General features: G+C 39.2%; 1 protein-coding gene across 1 annotated transcript in view; it reads left to right on the top strand.

The window, feature by feature from the left end:
- The window catches only part of LOC124459852, a 148,124-nt gene that overhangs the window by 83,120 nt on the left and 39,333 nt on the right, over positions 1-25,671 (top strand). The window contains exon 3 of the mRNA XM_047009609.1: positions 2,143-2,296. Coding sequence (XP_046865565.1) covers positions 2,143-2,296 — 154 coding nt within the window. The remainder of the gene's footprint in view (positions 1-2,142; positions 2,297-25,671) is intronic.

Raw genomic sequence — 25,671 nt, 5'->3', positions numbered from 1 at the left:
ACAATTGTGCTTGAAAATATGCAGAGGTGTAAATTGATTGGATGAATATAAATTTCTATAAAAAATTAATATAAATTTTTTTTTCGATCTGACTGCTGGATATGCCCCAACTTTATGGGGTGTGGCGGACCAAATTTCTTTCTTTTGAAGAGGAAAAAACGAATTAAATGCAGGAATTATGAGCGAAAGTAATTTAGCGATTAGGAAAATCAAGGGAAGCCAATTATATGTATGTGAGTATGGGTACGGATGCTGGAGGCATGTACATGTTCTCAAATACATATCAAACTATGTATATCAAACTCCACCGATGCTGAGGTTCGAGTAGATCTTGGTATCCGGGTCGAAGGACCAATTGTTGGTGGGGGGGCAGAACTTCCTTCTTAATTGGGGGCAGCTAAGAGAAGTTTCTTTCCTTCTTTAGGCTCATAAAAAGTGCACACGCACACATATTATATTTTCACTTCTGGCTTTATTCACATTAATAATTGAACTATAAACTAACTTAACTAAGAGTGGTGAGAGCGGTGGGCATGTTCGGGAGAGCGGTGAAAGCTCGCCTCCCTCAGCCCTTAACCCTTGTGTCAGTCAACCAAACGATTCACTAATATTAGGACCGAAAAATTTAGATTTTCCAATAAACATCCCAATATTACACACCTGTGACAGTAATACCACAATACTCCCAGCAAAATCTGAAGTAATCCGACAAATAAATATTCCAAACGAAAATACAAATATCGTCATTTAAATCAAGAAGTCGAAAAACGAATATTTATTGGAAATTCGATCTCAAGTGCAAATCAAACCAACCAACCGAAAGTAAATTTGAAAAAAATCAAATATGAACCATTAAAGAATTATGAAATAGAACTGAACACTGATGACCAAAGAATTCAATCAGTAATGCAAAAACTGAAGCTAAACTTCCCACGTATGTTCAAAAACTCTATCCCTTTCAACTTCGCTGTACCCGCCCTTCCGCTTCTTTATAGCAAGCCCATTGTATGTGTACTCGCATACACATGCAGTGCAGTGTCTGTTCCAATAATAACGTAGTAGTCTGCTTTATATCCGATATTATTAAAATTTTAGGATATTATGTTATACATGCAGCTCTAAATCATTAGTAAACTTGGTAAAGAGTCTCCTTCACCGAGTTTTCGTATGCCACTTTTTGATATAGTAGTCCAAACGGACCACAATCTACGTTAACCTCTGTAAGGGTATAAAAACCTACTCAAACAACATTGACGTGCCCGCCTCAAGAATCTGTCTTCAAATTAGAACCCGGTCATTACAGTTGGTTTGGTTTATGAAAATATTCACCATTTGAGCCGGCTCTGACTAGTCGTTGTACTTATGACGATGAATAATTCCGAAACCTCTTTATAAACCATAGGGTCGAGGAAACTTTTTTGTTACTCTTTCCTTACCTACAGTCGCCAAAACTGACACATAATATATTGAAAGGCAACCGTATCAAAACTGAAGCAGTTAATAATAAAAGTCTCTGTTTTCCTATCGGTAGGAATCTATGGGAGCTATATAATTTAGTCGTCCGGTCGAAATTTAGTACAGGTTTTAACAGATAAAAAAACTCATTCGAAAACAAAGCTATTAGGAAAAGTCACTGTTCGTGGTTTTGTCATATGGGGAGCTATATGTGGTATGATTATCAATTATCAACGGTCTAGGTGTAGTTCTTGTCGATCCAGACGGACGAACACGCAGACGGACATGGCTATATGTATTCGTCTCTTCTCGCTGGTCAAGAATATATATTTAATATATTTGTTTTATGCGTTGCACACATCTGATATAATTACTTTACCCTTTTTGCATAGGTATAAAAATAATCTGGCCACCGCTGTTGCCTCTGTCCTGATTGGCCTTAGTTTTGCTTTGTGTTTCCCGAGGCTAACCATTTGTAAAAGTAAACTTAATTAAATCCTAGCACAACTCTGTGACAACAGGCCTGGCATCTCTATTTCTAGTGTCCCGATCCATTGATTACAATATCGGCGAACAGTCTCTTCAGTGGAAGAGCTGTTGATGGTCGTGACTAAATACAGATTGGTGCTCTTGCAATTGCCGATGTGTCAATTACTATTAACCTCAGTTATTTACGATTTTTTTCAGTTGATGCACTTAAAGGAAATCTTTCGAGACTTGTCCAAGATATTATAAATATACTTTCATGCTTATTAGATGAAGATGTGGAAAAAAAAACAAAAACATCCGATGAAATAAAAGTGAGGTCATCTTGGACCATTTTGTACAATATTTTACTGCGGTAAGATTTATACTAATTAAATTATCTTCCTAATTGCTTACATTAAAATCCATTTAGAATCATCGAAATCTTATCGGGGAGAAATAAATATAGGTAGAATTTAACTCTAATTTGGTTTGATATATCTGCTCCATTTTAAAATTTGTGAAGATTTGCATTAAGTTGCATTCATTAAATAACCATAACGGAGCCCGCTCCGTCATTCTATTTATTTTAGATTAAAACCTCCTTTTATAACGCTTAAAAATTAACAACATTGTTTTAATTGGTATATCTTCTACATATGTCTTCAAGAGTCTGTTTAAAAAAAAAAAAATTGACATCGATACCAAGCTCAAGACCTTGTGCATGTACTTGTCAGCAGTTAAATGTGTTTATAAAATCAGTATTTTAACAGTTTCTAGACAGTTGAAACAAAACTCATCTTGAAATTCAAATGTCGAATTAATCATTACTTATAAAAATTAAGAATTATACGAACATGTTCACAAAACACCACAGCTGTTATGACTAGATATGGGATTCTTGCATTAAAGTCTCGAATTTGTATTTTTTTGAGTTAGAAGGCTTTAACATTGTTTTGCAATGTTTTTACATTTTTTTTATGGCAATATTCCACTGATTCTGAAATCGACTTTGCTTAGCTCTTCTTCAAAGAAATTTAATAAAAAGTGGTAGTCGGAAAAGTTGTTTTATGAAGCATGATTTTCCGGAGAGAGTCATAAAAAAATATTTGGTAAAAGTTTACCTCGAATTTTCGGATTCGAAATAGGATAATTAGTGTTTGGGCAACTTCAGAAATATCTTTGTAATATTATTGTATGTATCAGGATAATGTCGGTAAGGCAAGTCCAGTGGGTGCCAACTTTGTAGCCTGTAAGGATGGCTTTCATTTGGCAGGTCTGCTGGTTGGGTGGTTGGCTGATTGGTGAGTCTGCCGAATTGACGAACTCCGCATCTCAGGACAGAGTTCCAGACATAGAAAGGGGCACAAACCAATCTACATAGTTGCTTGTCTTAGAACATTTGTTGAATTTCCACGTTGGAGTGACACGCTGTATGCCGGATGCCGTATATCGATATGGAATTTAGGATGGACTTGTAAACCCAAATCTTATTTGATGTTTTGCGCTGCGAGTTGTGGTCAATGAGCCAATGCATCTTCCTCGCTTTTAGGTTTAGTTACATCTTCCGTCAAGAGTTAAGCCCAGATATTTCACCTTGTCTGGGAGTCCCATGAGGCTGACTGGTGGGCAGTCAGCTCTGCGTTTAGCAAACCTGATATGAGAGGATTTTTCATATTTGAATATTCCATTAATTAGGCAGGGTGACCACATTACCGCCGTCGTATGCTGGGCTTTTTGTTGTTTTAGCCTGTCGCTTTCAGTTTTTACTTCCTACGGACTAACTAAATCATAATGTCTGATGAGGCGCATTTCAACTTGAATGGAGGAGTGAATAAACAAAATTGTCGGTTTTATGCTACTGACAACCCTCAAATCATCGAAACACAACATCTTTATGACCAAAAAGTTACTGTGTGGTGTGGCATTTATGCCGATAAAGTCATCGGCCCGTACTTCTTTGAAAACGAAAATGGAGCAACCGTGAATGGGGAGCGTTATCGGACAATGATAACCGATTTTTTATTGCCATTTGTTCGTGAAAATGAATTTAATAATTACTGTTACCAACAGGACGGAGCTACATGCCATACAGCGCATGCCACGACCAATTTATGGCTATATGAACTCGCCTCGTCATGGTGATCAATAATATATATACTTTATATGGTCGGAAATAGGACCAAAATTAATATACCCTTTTTGCAAGGGTATAAAAAGTAGTTAGAACAAATCTGCATGGACCTAAATAAATGAATTTAAAAAAAAAATTTTAACAATTCCACTTTTTACTTTGCTATTGCAAAAACAAATCCTTCCTTTTTAAATGGCCCACCCTGTATTTATATATTTATATATTTATATATATTTATATATTTATATATTTATATATTTATATATTTATATATTTATATATTTATATATTTATATATTTATATATTTATATATTTATATATTTATATATTTATATATTTATATATTTATATATTTATATATTTATATATTTATATATTTATATATTTATATATTTATATATTTATATATTTATATATTTATATATTTATATATTTATATTTATATTTATATATTTATATATTTATATATTTATATATTTATATATTTATATATTTATATATTTATATATTTATATATTTATATATTTATATATTTATATATTTATATATTTATATATTTATATATTTATATATTTATATATTTATATTTATATATTTATATATTTATATATTTATATTTATATATTTATATATTTATATATTTATATATTTATATATTTATATATTTATATTTATATATTTATATATTTATATATTTATATATTTATATATTTATATATTTATATATTTATATATTTATATATTTATATATTTATATATTTATATATTTATATATTTATATATTTATATATTTATATATTTATATATTTATATATGTTCACGCCACCGGGTGAACAGCAGTGAGCGGCGAAGAGCAGTGAAGAGTGAGGAGGGTTTTTTGATCCTCGGCATCTACGGTCACACCAGGAGGGGTGACTGGGTTTTTCTAATGGGCATCGCCATTATTCCGAATCGAGATTTTCACCCGAACACCCGTTCATCTCCTTTAATTGTTAATTTGCGATTTGTTAATCACTTTCAACCCGAACCATCTCCGTGTGTGCCGGGTTACCTGTGAATATTATATAAATAATAAAACCTACGTTTATTTAACCGAAGTTTTTCGTGCGTTTTAATTCACCACTCGCTCACCACAAACTGAAGAAATTGGCACCCGCCAACTCCTTGTATTTCATTTGGATCCTTCCGCCCCCCACGAACATTGGTCCTTCGAGCCGGATATCCTTCCGCTCCTCCAGCTTGCATCGGCGGAATTCCTGATAAGTACAAAATTTCATTATTCGTTTCATTTGCCCCTACATACTATTAAAAGTGTGAGGTTTTCCCGCTTCTCCATAGCGACCTACACACTTTTACATATTGTATGTACATACCTGACCTGTTCCAAGGGGTCCATGGTAGTTCCTTATCCTTAGCGTGTTTGTCCAACGTTCTCGTTTTCCATTACATTTCCATTTCTTTATTTATATTTTTCCCCGCACTTGTCCAAATCCACCTCTTTTACATATGCATTCACATGTACATGTAATTTCCACAGCTGTTTGCCAAGTCCGCGTAAAGGGTTAAAAAACAAAAAAAATATTAAAGTGTATAAAAAATAGAAAAAAAAAATAATAATCCAAGTGTTCACCGCGTTTTCTTATGTGTTGAAATAATTATTTTAATGCCAAACTAATTGCCGCACTCGCGTATCTACGTACATACACACATCGTCATCTGTTGATGTACGCGCATATGTACATATCCATGTACATATGTATAATCCCTTCACACATTTACCACAACACAAAAGGCCAAAAAGTATTGTTTTTTTTTTTTTTTAATAACACTTAACGTATGCACCGCGATTTCTTGCGCGTTCGAATTAAGTGCGAAATTAATTCCCCACGCGCGTCTTTGGAAACCGGTGCACTGGCTTACATATGTACATACATACTTACATAGTCATACATTGCACATATGTATGTACATATCCACAACACATAATCCATTTCGGTGTCGCGCATTGATTTAACACCACCCCACCTCCAATTAAATGACAACTACTTACGTTATTTTTTTTGTTGTGAACAACGCGTGTGCACATATATATATATACTCACCTGTGTACTTATGCATGTACGTACATACATAGATCAAGCATTTGTCCACATGCATTGATCGTTTGTTTTGTTTGCCTTCGCGCACAACACTCGCGGCGTGTAAAAGCGTTCTTTTGTTATTGGTTTTCTCCCTTTTTGCACAAAAACAAAAAAAATTATTAACATATTTAAACAACATCAAAACATAAACAACGGCCGACAGCTGTTTTCGGAGTAGTGGTGACACGTGAGTCGAGTCGTGATATCGATAGGCGGCTCAAGCGCGCCAAGTTCAAATCACATTATTTCCGATTCCCTTTTTTTTCGCCTAATTACATATCCGCCCATATTTATAACTAAATACATATATATTTTTCAGCACTATCGTGCCCACATTTATATATCCGTCCATATTCATAAATTATATATATATAATTTTCTCCGGCCAGTATTTTGCGCCCATATATATATCCGCCCATATTTATAAATAAATACATATATATATTTTTTCCAGCACTATCGGGCCCATATTTATATATCCATTCATATTCAAAAATTATAAATATATTTTTTCCGGCCAGTATTTTGCGCACATATATATATCCGCCCATATTTATAAATAAATACATATATATTTTTTCCAGCACTATCGGGCCCATATTTATATATCCATTCATATTCAAAAATTATAAATATATTTTTTTCGGCCAGCCTTTTGCGCTCATATATATATCCGCCCATATTTATAAATAAATACATATATATATTTTTTCCAGCACTATCGGGCCCATATTTATATATCCATTCGTATTCAAAAATTATAAATATATTTTTTTTCGGCCAGCCGTTTGCGCTCATATATATATCCACCCATATTTATAAATAAATACATATATATTTTTTTCCAGCACTATCGGGCCCATATTTATATATCCATTCATACTCAAAAATTATAAATATATTTTTTCCGGCCAGCCTTTTGCGCTCATATATATATCCGCCCATATTTATAAATAAATACATATATATATTTTTTCCAGCACTATCGGGCCCATATTTATACATCCGTCCATATTTATAAATTATATATATAATTTTTTCCGGCCAGTATTGTGCGCACATATATATATCCAGATCCAGATTTATACAAAAACGTATTTTGTTTTATCCTATACATCCTTATTTATATATTTCCTCCGTGTTTTGTTTTATACGTACTCCCACCGTTACTTACAAATCCATAGAAACTTGTTTTGTAATCATTTAGCTTGTCTACGTGCAAGTTTTGATCCGCACTCGTGCGTTCGTATATTGTTCCACATCTATCCCCATTAAACGGGCTCCGTTTCCGAGCCGCACGCGAGATAATTCTCCCGCAATCCTGCGGTGCACAGTGAGAAAGCTCTTGCGTCCTCATACAGTCCACTTCTCATTTCCTCAAATTTTCCTCATTTCCTCATTTTCTCAAAACCCACAAACTCGGTGTTCGACGGTAAGGTCGTCCCCTGAGTATGTCCACGGAGCCGTCCAAGACTGCGCCGAAGTCTAACGGTCTTTCGTCTCCCTCTTCAACTCCGGAGAAGGTTCGGCCTCCGATAACTCCGGCGACCGTGAAGCGTACGGATATTTCGCGCAAGTTCTCGTCTGTTCGCAGCCGCAGCGAATCCCCAAGATCCCGTCCGTCTTCGTCCAGCCTCCCTCAGGGTCGCAGATTCTCGGTTAAAGACTCGAGTGAACACAAAGGTCGTTCCAAGCTTTCAACCCAGACCCAGATCCCGCACGTTGTTGTGACGCACTGTTCTGACGCTCCCGTCACCCGATCCGTATCACAACAGCGCAGAGAACACTCCAGAATGTCCCTCTCCGATTTCATTCTGGCGTGCGACGCACTGACTCTGTTCGAAGCTCGGGAGAGTGAAGCTCTAACTTCTGAAGTGCCCTTGTTTTCCATTAAAATGCACTTAGAGCAGCTCAAATCGCTGTGGTCAACTGTCGAGATGGAACACTCCCGTTGTCACAAGGCCTTGACAGTCCAAACCGACGAGGAAAGCTTGGCAAACATAAGCCGCATCAAGGCGAAGCACGAATACGCTTATGCGGCGTATGTGCGATGCGGGACGTTGTTTGGAGAACGCATCGAACAGCTCTCGGCACAGATGACGAGTCTTATGCGTCAGCCCACCGCTCCGTCGAGGCCGGCGGGGCATAGAGTTCCTCCGTGTGAGGTGGAGACATTTGATGGCGACAGCCTAGCATGGCCCACATTCCGCGATTTGTTCGCCGCCATTTATATCGCCAACCCGTACTTGTCACAAGTGGAGAAGCTCTATCACCTGAACACCAAGACGCGAGGGGAAGCGAGAACCATCGTAGCTAAGTCCCCCCTGACGAATGAGGGTTTCCAGGCCGCGTGGGAGAACCTCACCGCACGGTACGAAAATAGCCGTCTGCTTGTCATGACTCAAGCCAGACAACTCCTTCAGATTCCCGCGGTGGCACAAGAGTCGGGCAAATCCTTGCGAGAGCTGCAGACTGCGTTTCAAGGGGGTCTGACCGCGCTTGAGCGTTCGGGTGTTAGTACGGAGAATTGGGATGTCTTACTTATCGCCATCTGCACTAGCAAATTGCCGAAGGCCACAATCCTCCTGTGGGAGCAATCAGTGCCAAATAAGACTGTCGTCTCAAATTGGTCCGATTTGAACCAATTTCTTACCGATCGGTATCGTGTCCTGGATGCCACCGAAGAACATAAGTCGGGCCCAAGTGTGCAAGCCATCCCCTTTGGCCCCCGCAAATCCTCTGCAACGATGAAGGTCCAAGCGTTCCCCGCGAAAGCCCAGCTCAAACCGGCTTCTTGTAAGCTGTGCCATCGGGAGAATCACCCTATACGGCTCTGCCCTAGTTTTCTTGATATGCCTGTTCACAGGCGGCTGGAAACCATTAGACAGCAGGGACTTTGTCTGAACTGTTTTGCCCGCGGTCATCAAGTGAAGGGCTGCTCCAGTGCGCATAATTGCCATACCTGCAAGGAACGTCATCATACGCTGTTGCATCCTAGTGATGTGTCCGTGTCCTCGCCGTCCGCTGCGCAAGTCCCACCATCCAGCGCCACAGAGGGTCCGTCCACGAGCAACCAGCTCACAAATGCTCAAAGTTATTTTGCATCTACCCCAGGCAGAGGCCTGTTAGGCACTGCGATTGTCACTCTGCACCATCGTGGTGTGGATCACCATATTCGGGCGTTGATCGACTCTGGGGCCGATTCAACTTTTCTCTCCGAGCGTGTCTTCAGCATGGTCCAGCCCCCCTTCTACCCAGTAGACGCTGCGGTTACTGGCATGGGCCAGAGTGATGGAGGCTGCGCCGACAAGGTGTGTCTGCTAATGCTGTCTCCCCCGTGTGACAGACTGAACAAGATCGAGGTCTCCGCCCTGGTCGTATCCAAATTGTCAGGGGCCATTCCAACAGCTCCATTCCTTAATACGGTTCCGACGCAGTGCCTCGATCGCCCCCTGGCTGACCCGTACTACAACAAGCCCGCGCCTATTGACATGATTATCGGTGTTGACCTGTTTCCCCACATCCTCGGAGAACGGATCAAAAAGGATATTGGTGAGTTCGTCGGGCTAGAAACCATCTTTGGATGGGTTCTGTGTGGAGCTATCATGCCTGACCCTCCGGCGTCTCGATCAGTTTTCGCGGCACAGACGCGAGTTAGGCCAGAAGCAAAACTTGATGTACTCCTCACCAAGTTTTGGGAGGTGGAAGACCTTCCCGCAAAACCGGAAAAGGAGGATGACGTATTCTGCGAGCGGAACTTCCAGGAGACCACCCAAAGAGGAAAGGACGGTCGATATGTTGTGTCCCTACCCTTCAAAGGTCCGAATAGCGTTGACTTGGGCCACTCAAGACCGATCGCGCTGGCTCAATTCCTGCGGAATGAAGCACGCCTTCTCAAGGATCCCGTCCTAAAAACGCAGTACGATGCGATTATTCAAGAGTACGAGGAATTGGGTCACATGATTCGGGTGACGCCGCCTCAAGGTGGGAAAAACTTCTATCTCCCCCATCACGCGGTGTTTAAGCCCGATAGCACCACCACTAAGGTACGCGTGGTATTTAACGCGTCGAGCCCCTCCACACAAGGCGTCAGCCTCAACGATGTCTTGCACACCGGCCCCACTCTTCAGGCCGACCTCACGCTTCAGGTACTGAAATGGCGGTTCTTTCAATTCGTTTTCAACGCCGACATAACGCAGATGTATCGACAAATCCGAGTCGACCCCAGGCATACCCCCTTTCAGCGAATCCTCTACCGAAACCGCTGCGGCAATATTCAGGATTATGAGTTACAAACTGTCACGTTTGGGGTTAACTGCGCGCCATTCTTGGCGATCCGAGTCCTTTTACAACTGGCACAAGACGTGCAAGCGATGTATCCTCAGGCGAGCGAAATCCTTCGGAACTACATGTATGTTGATGATGTCCTTGCCGGCGCTCACACTGAAGCCGACGCCCGTCTCGCCATACGAGAGCTTCAAGCGACCCTCCAATCTGCGGGCTTCCCGCTTCGGAAGTGGACTTCCAATAAGAAGGAAGTACTTCAAGCCATTCCGAGAGAGCACCTGCTGCGAGAGGACTTTCTCGAGCTGGAAGACGCGAGCACTGCAAAAACCTTGGGCATCCGCTGGCAAGCTGCCGAAGACGTCTTCTTCTTCACCGTAGCGGACCCCCCCTTGAAGGAGTCGATCAACAAGAGGCAGGTTCTGTCCCATATCGCTAAACTCTTTGACCCCGCTGGTTGGCTAGCCCCATTTGTCATCCGAGCGAAGATATTCATGCAACAAATCTGGCTTACCGAACTGGGCTGGGACGATGTTCTGCCGCCTCTCCTGCTGCAGCAATGGCACGAATTCCTGCAGGATTACCCAGGCCTCAGTCGACTCCGCATTCCCCGTTGGCTAAACACCAGCGATAAGCTCTCGTGGGAGCTTCATGGCTTCTGTGACGCGTCACAGAAAGCGTATGGAGCAGCCCTATATGTGCGGGTTCGGTGCGGCGATCAAGTAGACGTCCATTTATTAACGGCTAAGACCCGTGTAGCTCCAGTCAAAACAGTCTCGCTGCCTCGGCTGGAGTTGTGCGGAGCGGTTTTGCTAGCCGATCTCTGGGCGTCGATCGTTCCTGAACTCCCAATCCCACCTGCAACCTCCCAGTTTTGGACCGACTCTACCATCGTGTTGGCTTGGCTCAATAAACCCCCGTGCAGTTGGTCCACCTTCGTGGCCAATCGGGTATCCAGCATCTCCAAAAGCACCAGTGGCCAAAGCTGGTCACATGTGCGCTCCGAGGACAACCCCGCTGATCTGGCGAGCCGTGGGGTCTCCGCGGCCGAGTTATCGGCCAGCAGACTCTGGTGGCATGGGCCGGACTGGCTCCAGCGAGCCCCCGAGTATTGGCCAACTCCCCATAACGAACTCCCAGACACCCAGCTGGAGCAACGAGTCCAGTGCCACACCACCGCGACCACCCTACTCGAGGACGTCAGCGAACGTTTCTCGGATTATGGTAGGGCATTACGAGTCATCGCGTACATCCTACGCTTCGCCACCAAAAGGATTTCGACGCCTTCCACGGTTCACCTCACCAAGGACGAACTTCTCTCCGCCGAGCGCGCCTTGATTCGGACCTCTCAGCGTCGGGAATACCTCGCGGAGATACGGGCCCTGGGGAAGGGCGACCCCTGCCATCATCCAGCACGCTACTCAATCTGAATCCATTTCTCGATCAGCATGGGTTACTCCGCGCCTGCGGACGACTCCGGGCCGCCGAGTCCCTCCGATATGATGAACGTCACCCTATTCTCCTCCCCTATATTACTCATTTCACTCGCCTGCTTGTCGAATTCGCCCACCGCATCACGTTGCATGGCGGCAATCAACTGATGGTGCGGTATCTGCGCACCAAATTCTGGATCCCACGGATCAAGAACATGGTGAAGTCCCACCTCAAGGGGTGCAAGGTCTGCATCGTTCATCGTCGACGACTACAGACCCAGATGATGGGTGATCTCCCTCGAGAACGGATCACGTACTCCAGGCCCTTCACCCACACGGGCATTGATTTCGCAGGGCCGTTCGAGATCAAAAATTACACCGGGCGTGCGTGTCTCATAACTAAGGGCTATGTCTGCGTCTTCGTGTGTTTCAGCACGAAGGCAATCCATCTCGAGGCTACCTCCGACCTCACCACTGAAAGATTTCTTGCAGCCTTCTCTCGGTTTGTCGCACGGAGACAATGCCCCCAGCGCATTTACTCCGACAATGGCAAAACCTTCGTAGGGGCCTCAAAGGCGCTCGAACAAGATTTCCTGAACGCCACCAAGCTTGATATAATGAAGGCATTTCCCCAGCACATTTTATCCTGGCAGTTCATTCCGCCAAGCGCGCCCCATATGGGAGGACTGTGGGAAGCAGGGGTCAAAAGTTTTAAGACCCTGTTTTACAAGTCTTCGTCCACTGTCAAATACACCTTCGAGGAACTTTCCACTCTCCTGTGCAGGATCGAAGCGTGTCTAAACTCCAGGCCAATCTCTCCCATGAGCGAGGATCCAGAGGACCTGCTGGCCCTAAGCCCGGGACATTTCCTGATTGGAGGACCGCTCTTATCCATTGCGGAACCGGAAATTCTGGTCGAGCCTATGTCACTGATCAACCGATGGCAGCGACTGAAGGCAATCCAGCAGGCTTTCTGCCGCAGCATCCAGACCGGCGACCTCGTGATCGTGTCCGAAGATCATCTCCCCTCCAACGAGTGGCGCTTAGGGCGAATTGAGCGCACTCTGCCCGGGGCTGACGGTCTCGTCCGAGTGGCTGATGTCACCACCGCGCGTGGGTCTATCCGAAGACCCGTAGCGAAGCTTATTCTGTTGCAAGACAGCAGGAGTCCTGAGCCTAAAACCGTATCGTGACTCCCAATCCCTCTATGTTCCCTCCGAATGTCCTCGTCTCCGTGCATGTTGTTCGTTCCCGCGCATAGACTAATCCACTCCCCCCTACGTAATTTCTTTCGTTACAGTTCGTTCAGCTCCCCCCTTCATAGCGACATGGCCCCCACACGTCTGCCGCACCACCGCAGCAAACGAGCTGCTCCGCAGGGCACGAACGTGTACCGATGCCGGGTCTGTCGGGGGGTTCATGCACTCCGGCAGTGTCAGCGCTTCCTGAACCTCCGAGGGGAAAAGCGGCTCCGGGCGGTGCTGATCAACAAGTATTGTCCCAATTGCTTGGCACACGAGCATTCATCCGACGCGTGCCGGACTCGCCATGGTTGCCGACGATGCGGGCAAAGGCACCACACCCTGCTCCACATGGCCGACCAAACGCCGAGACCACGTGCCTCCGCCCGGCGGCGCAGCCAATCACCCCCCTCCGGGCGTGCTGCACCCCCGCTACAACCCTGTTCCCGATCATCGTCCGACCGCTCCGCTTCCCCAGAAGGCGCACCCGAAATCTCTTTATCCTCCCTGCTCCACGCCAGGACGACGACTGTCCTGCCAACCGCAGTTCTCCGGTTGGGCAATGGCTCGAAATCCTTCGAGACCCGCGTCCTTCTCGATGCGTGTGCGGCTGAGAGCCGCATCAATCGCTCCTTTGCCCGGTCCCTGGGGTTAGCTGTGACCAAGGTCGGGGTCGACCAAGCCTGTACGGCCGTCCTCGAGTCGAGGTCCGACGAGACGTTCCGACGGAACGTTATATTCCGGGTCGAAGAGGACTTGCTCATCCGCACTCCCATCCGGGAAGTGGCGGCGCCGGTTCGGGAGAAATTCGCCACCCTGATCCTGGCCGACCCCTATTTCTATCGGCCGGCGTCGGTGTCCGTGGTACTCGGGGCAGACCTCTATCCGGAGGTCATCCAACCATGCTGTGTGCCCGGTCATAGCGGTACTCCCGCAGCCCAGAGCACCGTGTTCGGATGGGTCGTCTCCGGCTCCTGTGGGATCTAGGCGCTCCAGAACGTTGCCGTCCCCCGTCCGTTATATGTCCAGGGTGGCAATTGCAACATGTTGCAAGGGGGGCGGTATGTTCACGCCACCGGGTGAACAGCAGTGAGCGGCGAAGAGCAGTGAAGAGTGAGGAGGGTTTTTTGATCCTCGGCATCTACGGTCACACCAGGAGGGGTGACTGGGTTTTTCTAATGGGCATCGCCATTATTCCGAATCGAGATTTTCACCCGAACACCCGTTCATCTCCTTTAATTGTTAATTTGCGATTTGTTAATCACTTTCAACCCGAACCATCTCCGTGTGTGCCGGGTTACCTGTGAATATTATATAAATAATAAAACCTACGTTTATTTAACCGAAGTTTTTCGTGCGTTTTAATTCACCACTCGCTCACCACAAACTGAAGAAATTGGCACCCGCCAACTCCTTGTATTTCATTTGGATCCTTCCGCCCCCCCACGAACAATATATTTATATATTTATATATTTATATATTTTTTATATATTTATATATTTATATATTTATATATTTATATATTTATATATTTTTTTTTTTTTTTTTTTTTTTTTTTTTTTTTTTTTTTTATATATTTATATATTTATATATTTATATATTTATATATTTATATATTTATATATTTATATATTTATATATTTATATATTTATATATTTATATATTTATATATTTATATATTTATATATTTATATATTTATATATTTATATATTTATATATTTATATATTTATATATTTATATATTTATATATTTATATATTTATATATTTATATATTTATATATTTATATATTTATATATTTATATATTTATATATTTATATATTTATATTTTATATTTATATATTTATATATTTATATATTTATATATTTATATATTTATATATTTATATATTTATATATTTATATATTTTATATATTTATATATTTATATATTTATATATTTATATATTTATATATTTATATATTTATATATTTATATATTTATATATTTATATATTTATATATTTATATATTTATATATTTATATATTTATATATTTATATATTTATATATTTATATATTTATATATTTATATATTTATATATTTATATATTTATATATTTATATATTTATATATTTATATATTTATATATTTATATATTTATATATTTATATATTTATATATTTATATATTTATATATTTATATATTTATATATTTATATATTTATATATTTATATATTATATATTTATATATTTATATATTTATATATTTATATATTTATATATTTATATATTTATATATTTATATATTTATATATTTATATATTTATATATTTATATATTTATATATTTATATATTTTATATATTTTATATATTTATATATTTATATATTTATATATTTATATATTTATATATATTTATATATTTATATATTTATATATTTATATATTTATATATTTATATATTTATATATTTATATATTTATATATTTATATATTTATATATTTATATATTTATATATTTATATATTTATATATTTATATATTTATATATTTATATATTTATATATTTATATATTTATATATTTATATATTTATATATTTATATATTTATATATTTATATATTTATATATTTATATATTTATATATTTATATATTTATATATTTATATATTTATATATTTATATATTTATATATTTATATATTTATATATTTATATATTTATATATTTATATATTTATATATTTATATATTTATATATTTATATATTTATATATTTATATATTTATATATTTATATATTTATATATTTATATATTTATATATTTATATATTTATATATTTATATATTTATATATTTATATATTTATATATTTATATATTTATATATTTATATATTTATATATTTATATATTTATATATTTATATATATTTAATATGGGATAAGCTCAAGGAAACGTATGAGTTTAGCGGACCCGTCCGGAGGAGTTGCTTAGGTTGCAGCTGAGAGACCACCGGATGAGCGACCATCTCAATATGTTCTTCTCTACAAACGACAAACTAGCTGAAGTGAATAAAAAGTTAGAATACGAACTAACGGTTATCAAATTACTTTCAAGTTTGCCAAAGGAATATGAAAACTTCGTTATTGCGATGGAGACTCGTCATAGTCTTCCTTCTTTGGACAGTCTATCGGCAATCACAACATCGATCCTACACTATTCTAGCTGCGGCACAGGCAGGAAATCTAGATTCTTCGAGCTGGTGTGTGGATTCGGGAGAAACGGCTCTTTTATGTGGCAGACGCAGTATTGTTTGCGAATTATGCTGCGCATGAGGAAGATGTTGTATGGGCCAACAACCACGTCATGAAGGCAATTGAAGAGGTGACATGCTTGTACAAACAGGATTTTGTGAGCTGAAACTGGAAAATGTTTTGCACTTACCAGACGCATTTTATGTCGGTTGATCGAGCAGTCCATAGGCGATGAACTGTGACTTTCGACAAAAATTCTGCGACGGTTCGCCAAGACGGGGAGATGGTACTAACAGCGGAGAGACAAGGAAAGCTCTTTGTGTTTAAGGAGACAGGCAATCGATGCTTTGGAGCGAAATAGATAAGTGCAAAAGATTGGCACAGGTATGGTCATTTGAATTATTCAAGTCTAATGTTAAATGCGTACTTAAAGGATCATGGAATTGTGCGTCGGTTGACGGTTCCATATAGCCCTCAACAGAATGGAGTGACTGAACGAGCAAACCGGACGCTTGTCGAGATGGCAAGATGTTTGGTTTTACACGCGGATATGGAGGAGTTTCTCTGGGCAGAGGCAATAATGACAGCGTGATACATTCGAAACAGATCACCAAGAGCGGCGTTAGTTGGTATGACGCCCTATGAGGCATGGTCTGGAAGGAAACCCAATGTGCAGGTTTTGCGCATTTTTGGATCAATAGCAGTCGCATTAGATAAGAGACGACGAAGCAAGTTTCAGGCCAAGGGCAAAAAATATCGGCTCGTAGGATATTCACTGGTATCAAAAGGTCGTTGAGAAACGGGATGTTATGTTTGTGGATCCGAATGATTTGGTTTCGATATGGTTTCGATTTTTAAATCCCCAGGTGCAGCACAAACAGTCAAAGGTTTGGATATCCGGTGGGACGAATCAATTAGAGTGAATAGGGATTCCCGGAGAGAAGGAAAAATAACCCAATCTTCATTCGTTGAATTCTATATTATGAACTGATTTTATTTAAAGAATTGTTGTGTATATAAATGAATTCTTAGACTCTAGGCGACAATTGTTCTTAAAAATACCTATTCTAATGACCCATGTTTTCGGGTGTTGAAAATTGTTTATATTTCATGCTCAGCGTTGGCCACTTGATACCGCACCGCTGTTGTAATCTTAAGTGTTTTCCACAGAGTGTGGATGCATGTTTTCATTGGTTTTAAGCAATAATTGTCATATGAATCTTTATGACTTATTTTTGTGTGATGTTTTTGTTTCGTTTTGTATATTTCTTGGTGCATCTGATTTGGTGAAGCCATTTCAGATGAAAACGATGTTTAATCTTAAACATTCTGCGAGTGGCCGCCAAATGGGGCGTTTTGGAATTTATTTGTATAGTATGTAGTTAGTTTTTGATTTAAGCGACCTTTAAATTGTTAGAAAACCATGCCTGCGGCCACCTGGCACCATCCTTTTCGTCTCTGCAACTATGTTGTTGCTCTGCTGCTAACGTGCTGCCTATTTGCAACTATTTCATTGCTCTTTTGCTGTCCTTTGTTGCTTAATTGCAACTGTTTCATTGCTCTGCTGCTGATCTTTGTTGCCTACTTGCAACTACATACAGCGTTTTGCTACGATATTAGTGTACATACACACTCAATATTTCTGTTATACTTTCGATATTACGGCTTCGAAAACGCCAAACACCAAAACACTCCGACTGCCGAAATTACTACAGTTGCTCCACTAGCCAAACTGCCTTTAAGATCGGTTAAAACTCTCCCGGCGCTGAAGATACTACAGTTGCTCAACTAGCCAAACTGCCTTTAATTTCAGACGCACGCATTTTTTATTTATTAAGCAATAATATTTTGCTTTAATTTTATACTCTGTCTCTTACCACTGCACAGTGGTTTTTTTAAAGTTTTTTTTGGCATAAAGTCAATTTTTTTTTTTTAGGTATTTTAAAATTTTGTTAATTTTTATTTTTTAAACATTCTAGTTAGACAAAAAAATATTTAACTTTAACATTTGACGCAATAGTTTTCTGTTAGGGCGCTGTTAAAGTCAGCTGTTTATATAACATATGTTTTGTAGGAAATTGGCGGCAAAAGTTTGGCAACTTTAATTGTTTGTTTTGGCGAAAGTTTACACAAAAGTGGAAAGATTTAATATGGAAAACGGTTGTCCAGGTATTGAAAACTATAGTTTATTTATAATTGTATCGTTTTTATGTGTTTCTGTTTAGTTGTACCGTGTTTTGTAAATGTGTATTTTCAGAATGAACTTAACAAGCGTAGTTGTGTTTCGTGGATCAGTACTTTTGTATGGCAAAGCGTTGCAAAAGGTTTTATATGCAGAGTTATTAACAAATTTGTACAGATTAATACGAAACTAATCTTTTTTGTCCGAATCCACACGTTTTCGATCTAATTTAATTTTTCTAGTACAATATGAGTTTAGTCGTGCTAATCTGGTGGACATTTGGAGCAACAACAATCGCTCAGTTGACGCAGTACAACAACATATGTATATTGGCAAATATTGCACAAAAACACTTAGATGAGGAGAACATAAGCTTAATAAATGAAAAAGTTAAAGGCTTTGTAAATTACATTCGTAAGCACCTGCCGAAGTGTAATTCAACTCCTGAAAGATTTAAGATAAAACACTCGGAATGGCTTGCCAAAAGCTTATTCATTGACATTACTGGTCAATATGCCCTAACAAATAAAATGAGTCGCCCAAAATGTGATTACGAAAGCGCTGGTCCACGTCTAAAAAGAAAATTAGCCGCCGAAATTTCTGAAGAGAATAACAATTCATCTCCCTTACTCATACATGCAGCCACAGTTTCAGCTAAAAAATCAAATGAAAAGAATTTGGCTATTGTTTTAAAAGCAGCTGGGAATTGTGGGAGTATTGATGATATAAAAAAAAAAACTTTACGGTTGTGATATATACCCGGCATATCCGGCCGTTCTTAATTCTAAATTAAAACTTAGGCCACAAGGAATCATACATCTTCCCGCATTCTTGAAATGCAACACGAGGTCCTAGAAACACTTCCCAATATAGTACATTGTAAACTATTCTTTAGCTATGGATATGATGGTTCCGCCGGCCAGAGTGTGTACAAAGAGCGTTTCCATGATAGACCATCAATTGAGAGTTCACTGTTTGTTACTACAATTGTTCCATTAAAATATATAAATGAGACACAACAAATTATTTGGTTCAACAAAGCCCCGCAATCTGTTAGATTTTGCCGACCTTTGAAAATCGAATTCATTAAGGAAACTTCCGCCCTCATATTAGCAGAAAAGGAAAATTTGGATGTTCAGATTCGCAACATGGAAATATATTTATATAAATATAAAGAAAAAAATATATACGTCGAATATACTGGGCATATGACGCTAATAGACGGGAAAGTCTTAAACATATTGTCAGGAACCAACTCGTGTCAATCTTGCCTAATCTGTGGAGCGAAGTTAAAACAATTGCTGAACATTAGAGATATGAACTCGAAGGTTTTTATGGCTAAGCCACACGCTCTTCAATATGGAATCAGTCCTTTACACGCTTGGATCCGCTTTTTCGAGTTTGTTTTAAAAGTCTCATACAGAATTGAGCTTAAGAAGTGGCATGTAAAGGATTGCGATAAGTTTGACCTGGAAGCACGAAAAAGACTGTTGCAATCAAAAACCAGAGGGCCGGGGCTAACTTCGACCGCGTCAAAGTTTGTATACCCTTGCAACTTTTTTGGTAAGTTTTTCCTTACCTATAGCCATCAAAGTGGAAAAACGTTTAAGCTAAAAGGGCTAATGTGTCCGAAAGAACGGCCTACAATCTTAGCATAGGAAATAACGAAGATATTGATCTGAGTCACTGTTTTCCACCGATCGTTTCTATGGGAGCTATATGATATAGTTACCCGATCCTTATCAAATTCGGCACAGTCATTAACAGATATATAAAACTAACAAATGTTTAATTTAAAAGCAATCGCGTCAAAAGTAATGAAGTTATTGACAAAAGTCACTGTTTTCGAAAGATCGTTCCTATGGGAGCTATATGATATAGTAACCCGATCTTGATCGAATTTGGCATAGTCGTTTATATATGTAATTAACTTAACAATATTAAATTTCATGATAATAGCTCAGAAAATAACGAAGTTATTAAGAAAAGTCACTGTTCGTGACTTTGCAGTTTGTATGGGAGCTATATGATATAGTGATCCGATCCGGCTGAATCCGAGATATACAACGCCTGCAGTATATACAAGCCTACATGCAAAATTCTGCTCTGTAGCTCTTACGGTCTAGGAAGAGTTTGCGTTGATCCAGACGGACGGACGGACGGACGGACATGGCGATTTGGACTCGTCTCGTCGTGCTGATCAAGAATATATATACTTTATATGGTCGGAGATGCTTCCTTCTATGCGTTGCACACTTTTGACCAAAATTAATATACCCTTTTTGCAAGGGTATAATGATGAAAGAAATGGGCCTAAATGTAGACAAGCCTCTTCCAAATGGCAGTGGCAACTCAAATGATGGCAACACAGCGAGAAGGGCGTTGTTTAAATCCAGCTTTACTGTCATCAATTCTACATTTTGATTTTGACATTCTGCAAAGTTTTCATACTATTTTAACGACAATTAACTGCGAATACAACATAAACTCGGAAAAGTTTAAAGCCTTCTGTGCGAAAGTTTTTGTGGCATATCACGATAAATATCCTTGGTATCCCATGTCGCCCACTGTTCACAAAATCTTAGTACATGGGCACCAAATAATAGATACATGTTTAGTTCCTGTAGGCTGCCTTGGGGAACATGCATCTGAATCAAGAAATAAACTATACAAAAGCGATAGAAGAGGCCACGCAAGAAAATGCAGTCGACTAGACAACATCACTGATGTTTTTAATAGATCAATGGATAGTTCGGATCCATTGCTGTCTAGCACCTTTTTTAAAAAAGGATCGCAGCGAATCAAATTAAAAGTAATACCAGCAGAAGTCATATCCCTACTACAAGAACCACTTATAGAAATACCTTCGGAAAATAATGAAGTGGATTCGTCCGACGAGGAAGATGAGGGTGAACTTGAGGTCATTGCTTCAGAAGATGAATATTTTGAGCCAGAATAAAGTAAACTTAATTAAAAATTTGTTAAATTGATCTATTCTTTTAAATATATTTACTTAAATTTCATTTCTTTATAAATCTTACTTTTTTCTTTTTTAAAATAAAAAAAAAAGGTATTTTATGCAACATTCACCAATATCGGCCAGATCGGTTATATGGCAGCTATATGAAATAATGCCCCAAATCATATAAAACTTGGTAGGTCATCTAAGGAGCGTAAAATATTCATACAATCCAAATTTCAATGTAATAGCTTTAAACTTAGAGTTTATGCCAAAAAAAACTTTAAAAAAACCACTGTGCACTGGTGGGGGAAAACTACAGGGTTCTTTCTTATCGAAGGACCAAACATGATCCATCCGGCTCGAAGGACCAAAATGAATAGGGAATCCCGGAGAGAAGGAAAATTACCCAATCTTCATTCGTTGAATTCATATTATGAACTGATTTTAAATCTTATCAGAAATCTTAGGCTCTAGGAGGTAACAATTGTTCTTAAGGAGATCTTATTCTAGTACGACTCACACCCACGCATTCGGGGGTTGAAAAATTATTATTATTTTAGGCACGGCGTCGGCCACTTGACATCCTGCCGTTGTGATCGTTTGGGTTAGTTTACAATTACAAGTATTTTTCCCACAACGCGTGTGGCTGATTGTAATTTTAGTCATATGCTAGGTTAGTTGTTTGTGCCAAAGTACAGTTGTATTATATTTTCTTTAGTGCATCTGATTTGGTGAAGCCGCTTCAGATGAACACGATGTTTATTCTTAAACATAGAGATTATATGGAAAGGTTGTTTAGCGCTGACGAATCCGATAATGAGCATTTAGGGCAGAGCGATGATGAAGCTGGCCAAGCAGAAGAACAAGAAACCTTCTCACCAGTGTGCCCCTACGAAACGATATGGCTAATTTTGGCTATAGCAGCGGAGCTGAATCTATATCTGCACCAAATAGATGTGTGCACAGCCTATCTTAACTGTGAACTAAACGATGTCATGTCGTCTATATGAGGAAGCCTCAGTTATATGTGGACAAGGCAATTTACAATAGGTGTTGAGGATGAATCAAGCGATATATGGATTGAAACAAGCAGGAGGGGAGTGGAATGCCAAGTTGAATACAGCGCTATGTGATGTTGGATACACTTCTTGCAAGAACGAGCCGTGCCTTTATCAGCAGGCTATAAAAGGTAGACTTTGTTTGTTACTAATATATGTAGATGATTTATTTATTTATTTGTTTATTTATTTATTTATTTACGTCAACTAACCAGCAGTCGACGAAAAAGCTTAACCTAAAATACAGATAACAAAATAATTGGAAAAGGTAGCTTTCGTTTTTTTTTTTTTTTTTTTTTTTTTTTTATATAGCGGACGTCGACGATACTATGCGCAGTACGTTCAAGTGGCCCCTACGACACCAGGACAAAGCCTGTTAAGCGCGAGCCCAAGCAGATAACTGCCCACCTCCCACCCGACCGACCGAGGGGTGCAGCCGTATAACGCACGGCACGAATCGCGTGGACAAAATACACAATAGAAAAGACAGACAAACACAATACTAAAGCTATCTATTAACTAAATGGGATAGGATAGATGTTTTAAGCATATTAATAGAAAACTCTGAGCCGATTACATGGAATAGAAGGTTGTAATCGGAGCAGAGGACCCTAAAAGTTTCATGCATAGCATAGTTAGAAGAACAACGACTAAGGGATAAAGGTATTAAAGGATGTCTACTCCGTCTACATGGTACCGACAGATTCACCTGAGCTAATAACTCAGGCGAGTCGATATCACCAATTAGGAGCTTGTGCATAAAAATGACACAAAGCATAATTCTACGGTTAGTTAGGGACGGAAGGTTAATCAAGAGAAGTCTACTAGAATACGAAGGCAAATTGACATTGCGATCCCAGCTTAAGCCACGAAGAGCAAATAGCAAGAACTGCTTTTGAACGGATTCTAGTCTAATCTGGTGCGACTCATATTGAGGTGACCAAATGCAAGATCCATACTCTAAAATAGGATGGACAAGCGAAGTAAAAAGAACTTTAGTTCTATAGGGGTCATCAAATTCTTTTGACCATCTTTTAATGAAACCCAGGACACTCATGGCCTTTGCGACCGTGGTGGAAATATGGGTGTTCAAATTTAACTTATGGTCCATAAGTACACCCAAATCATTCATATTATTTAGACGTTCTAAAGGGCTATTGTTTAGAAAATAAGTGACCAGTTGAGGAGAGTTACGAAAAAAAGTCATTACCTTACATTTGGTAGTGTTAAGATTTAGTAAATTAAACTGGCACCAGGATTGAAAGTTTTTAAGAACAGCTTGTAGCCGACTAAATGAATCTGTATCTTTATAAGTAAGACACAGCTTGACATTGTCAGCATACATAAGCACACGCGAATGAACAATGACTGATGGAAGATCGTTAATAAATAGTGTGAAGAGCAGAGGGCCAAGAAGACTACCTTGAGGTACACCAGAAATCACAGGAATGGAAACGGAAAAAGAAGACTTAAAAAGTACCTTCTGTTTTCTATTTGTTAAATATTCTCGAACCCAAAAGGAAAAGGGGTGGAAACCCAATGTCGCTCAGCTTAGAAAGTAATAGGGTATGATTAACGGAATCAAAGTCTTTGCTGAAGTCAGTGTATATGACATAAGTTTCTTTACCATTTTTGAACCCCTTGATAATTATTGATGTAAATTCTAAAAGGTTAGTGGTTGTAGATCTACGTTTCACAAACCCATGTTGGGATGGCGAAATAATAGAGCTGCAAAAATGTTGCAATTGAGAAGTTATAATTTTCTCAAAAGCTTTCGGAATAGCGGACAATTTTGAGATACCCCTATAGTTAGAGGCTTCGGACTTTTTGCCATTTTTATGCAGAGGAATAATATACGACTCCTTCCAAATAGATGGAAAAGAGGAAGATTCTACAGACAATAGAAACAATTTTAAAATGGGTTTACATAATGCGTTTGCACAGAACCTGAGTACACATCCAGGAATACCGTCTGGCCCCGGAGAATAAACAGGTTTAACTAATTTAAGTTCGCTAAGAATAGAACTTTCATCAATCACTGGATTGAAAATGCAATTAGCCTTTTTTAAATGATAAGGATACGGACTTGCTCGATATTCCGTTGAGGAATAAGTTGTTTTGAAAAAACTCGCAAACCTATCGGCAATTGCCTGATCAGTGCTCGTTTTTTTATTTTGAAAAGACAAAAAAGATGGGTGCACAGAGGTCTTACGTTTAGAATTAACAAAATTATAAAATTGTTTAGGGTCAGAAGAAAACTGAAGCTTACACCGCTGAAGATAATTCTAATAGCATTGTGTATTAAGCATCATGAATTTTGAACGAGCGACTGTATACAGAGCATAATCTGATGAACGACGTGTTTTTTGAAACTTCTTATAATATCGTGTCTTCACATTTTTCAAATTGGATAGCTCGCGAGAGAACCAGGGAGGTTTGTTAAGCCGCTCCAGCCTACCAAGAGGCACACAAATATCAAAGAGTGAATTCAGAGTATCATAGAAAAAACGAACAGCCGAGTTCATATCACTACAATGTACAGATAAGACCAATCGGTAGTAGCAATGTTTTCATTAAGGCTGGCAAAGTCAGTCTTACGAAAGCACCTAGTTAGTGGTAACTCATTTGAACCAAGTAATGGTGAAAGCAAGGGCAAATCAATTTTTAAATTTAATGTAGGATGAAATTTGTCTTCTGGAAGAACAAATGGTTCGATCCTAGAAACCTCACAATAAGAAGAATCCAATACAAAAATAAGATCTAACGATTTTCCATTAGAATTTAAGACAGGATTGACTTGGGATAAAGATAAGCCTAGAAGGCCATCAATAAAGTCATGTGACAAAGAGGGCAACAACGTGGTAGATTCATCTGTTATGACCATGCTAAAGCGGGTAAATTAAAATCACCTACAACTATGAGCATGTCTTGACCCGAAACTAAAGAGGAGACAAACTGAGTTGCCTCTAAATGATTTAAATATACCACCATGTCTGACAATGGTGGAATATAGGAACAAGTAATGAAAGCATTAAAAGATTTAAAATTTACTTTAACACCGACAAACTCAATCT

This window comes from Drosophila willistoni (assembly GCF_018902025.1).
Source record: "Drosophila willistoni isolate 14030-0811.24 chromosome 2L unlocalized genomic scaffold, UCI_dwil_1.1 Seg168, whole genome shotgun sequence".
Taxonomy (NCBI): Eukaryota; Metazoa; Arthropoda; class Insecta; order Diptera; family Drosophilidae; genus Drosophila; species Drosophila willistoni.
Note: the sequence above shows the minus strand (reverse complement) of the source record. Positions and strands in the feature narration are given on the sequence as shown.